Source organism: Vitis riparia, chromosome 6 (genome assembly GCF_004353265.1).
Source record: "Vitis riparia cultivar Riparia Gloire de Montpellier isolate 1030 chromosome 6, EGFV_Vit.rip_1.0, whole genome shotgun sequence".
In the NCBI taxonomy this organism is placed as follows: Eukaryota; Viridiplantae; Streptophyta; class Magnoliopsida; order Vitales; family Vitaceae; genus Vitis; species Vitis riparia.
In genome coordinates this window covers 15,444,484-15,446,616 of record NC_048436.1, presented here as the reverse complement: position 1 = coordinate 15,446,616, position 2,133 = coordinate 15,444,484, and the positions used below count along the sequence as shown (strand labels likewise).

General features: G+C 28.6%; 1 protein-coding gene across 1 annotated transcript; it reads right to left on the bottom strand.

Moving 5' to 3' along the window:
* Window positions 1–1,099: 1,099 nt before the first annotated feature.
* On the bottom strand, window positions 1,100–1,834 carry LOC117917032. The gene has a single exon (XM_034833261.1). The coding sequence runs from the start codon at window positions 1,832–1,834 to the stop codon at window positions 1,100–1,102; it is 735 nt and encodes a 244-aa protein (XP_034689152.1).
* Between the last annotated feature and the right edge of the window lie 299 nt (window positions 1,835–2,133).

The window sequence follows — 2,133 nt, the reverse complement described above, 5'->3', positions numbered from 1 at the left end:
ATGTTATAAATATGTTGGCTTAAATCTAATAGGAAAGTGAGAGTATTCCTAGTTTGTAGAAAAAAGTCTTTCAATTAAAAATCTTATTTGATATCAAAATGAAGGAAGATTCAAAATTTTAGTATCCTATTTTGATCATCATAATTTTACACAATAATCTAATAATTTAACTTATTAAATAATTAAATATTATTTTTAAAACTCAAAACACTTTTTAAATCAATTTTTTTTATCAAATATTTACAAATTTACAATAAAATTCACTAAAACTTACAATAAAATCATATTAAGGATCTGTTTCACAACTGTTATCAATAACAATTTTCTATTAAAAAAAAAAAAAAAAACAAGAAAACACATTTGAACTGTTTTTTTGTTTTTTGTTCTTAAAAGTATAAACAATATTTTTATAGAATATCTTTTAGTTGTTTTTAAAAGGGTTGTTTTAGAAAATAATTACATAAGCACGTAGAATGATTAAAAATAAATATTGAATATAAGAATTATTTTTAAAACATATTTAAAAATAATAAAAATATGTTAAAAATATTTAAAATTTTTAAACGGACTTTTATTTTATAAAACATTAGAAAAAAAATGTTTAAAAACAGTTATCAATTAGGACCTAACCTTCTCAATGCATCAAAGGCACAACTTGCATAGCATAGAGCCCCTTTGGTATATATATTTATTATTTCTCATTTATAAATTATATTAAATAAATATAATTTATAAATAAAAAATATTATAAATCGTTATAATTTATTTTTCTTCCAATAAGATTTTTTATTTTATTTTATATATGTTAGAAAAATAAAATAATAAAAATATTTATTTTTTAATTTTAATTATATACATAATTACAAATAGAATTTATTTTATTTTATTTTAAACTTTTTTATAAATACGACAAAAAAAAAACAATTTATTAATTTTTTCTTATCATTTCTTTTCTTATATCTTATTCTTATTTAATTAAATTCTCAATTATAAGCCATGCATGTCTCAACGTCACGTATCCGCACTTTGAAAAAGTAAGAACATCAAATGAAAGCACTTCAAAAGTTTTTTTTTTTTTTTGAAATAATGATAGATCTTATTAATGAGAAAAAATATAAACATCAGAGGCTAAGATAGCTCCTAATAGAGGTGGAGCATCCCGCCAAAAACTTGGACTAGCGAAAGAGCTTGCTGCTTTTGCAAGAGCATCAACAACATCATTAGCTTGCCTTTTCACATGACATAGAGTAAAACTTTGATCTAAAAATAGAGATCTACAATCTTGAATAAGCATGCCAAATTCAGACCTATCAAGAGCTTTAGAGTAAAATGCATCATAAACACCTTTAGCATCCAATTCTATTATAACATTTGAAACACGCAGCTCCAATAGCCATCTTGCAACTTCACGTAACCCCAAAGCTTCAGCCTCCTTAGGAGAACTCACACCATTAACAACCTTAGAGTAGCAACCAACAACAGAGCCGAATTCATTTCGTAGAATCACACCCAGCCTGATGGTTTGATGTTCTGAGAAAATCGCTGCATCCACATTACATTTCAACATTCCCGGGGAAGGTTTACTCCATTTGACCTGAGTGTTGGCATTTCCATTAGAAAGCTTTTGATTAGAACCCAATCTTGCATCTAACCAATCTTTTAGGAACGATAAGCTAGCAAAGACTGTTTGAGTAGGAGATGAGGCACTATTATTCCATAATAAGGAGTTTCTCTGCCTCCATATACCCCAAATGATAGACCCAACACGCCCTACCACTTCTTTATCAACATTAGTGAGGAACATGAAAAACCAGTCAAGAAAAGAAGAGACCATTAACTGAGGGAATCAAGTCAACTTGTGACCAACATGAAAGAGCAAACGGACAGGAGAGAAAAAGATGCATTAAATCCTCTTCATGTCCTCCACAGAGTAAACACGTATCAGTCATAGGCATATCTCGTGCACAGAGAGTAGACCTGGTAGGTAGACATCCTTTGCAAGCACGCCATAGACATAATTTTATCTTTGGTGGGATAGACAAATTCCATAGCATATTCCATGCTATAGGCCGTGAAGACAAACTACCATGCAAGGAAAGCCATCTCGCTATACGATACCCTGATTTCACCGTG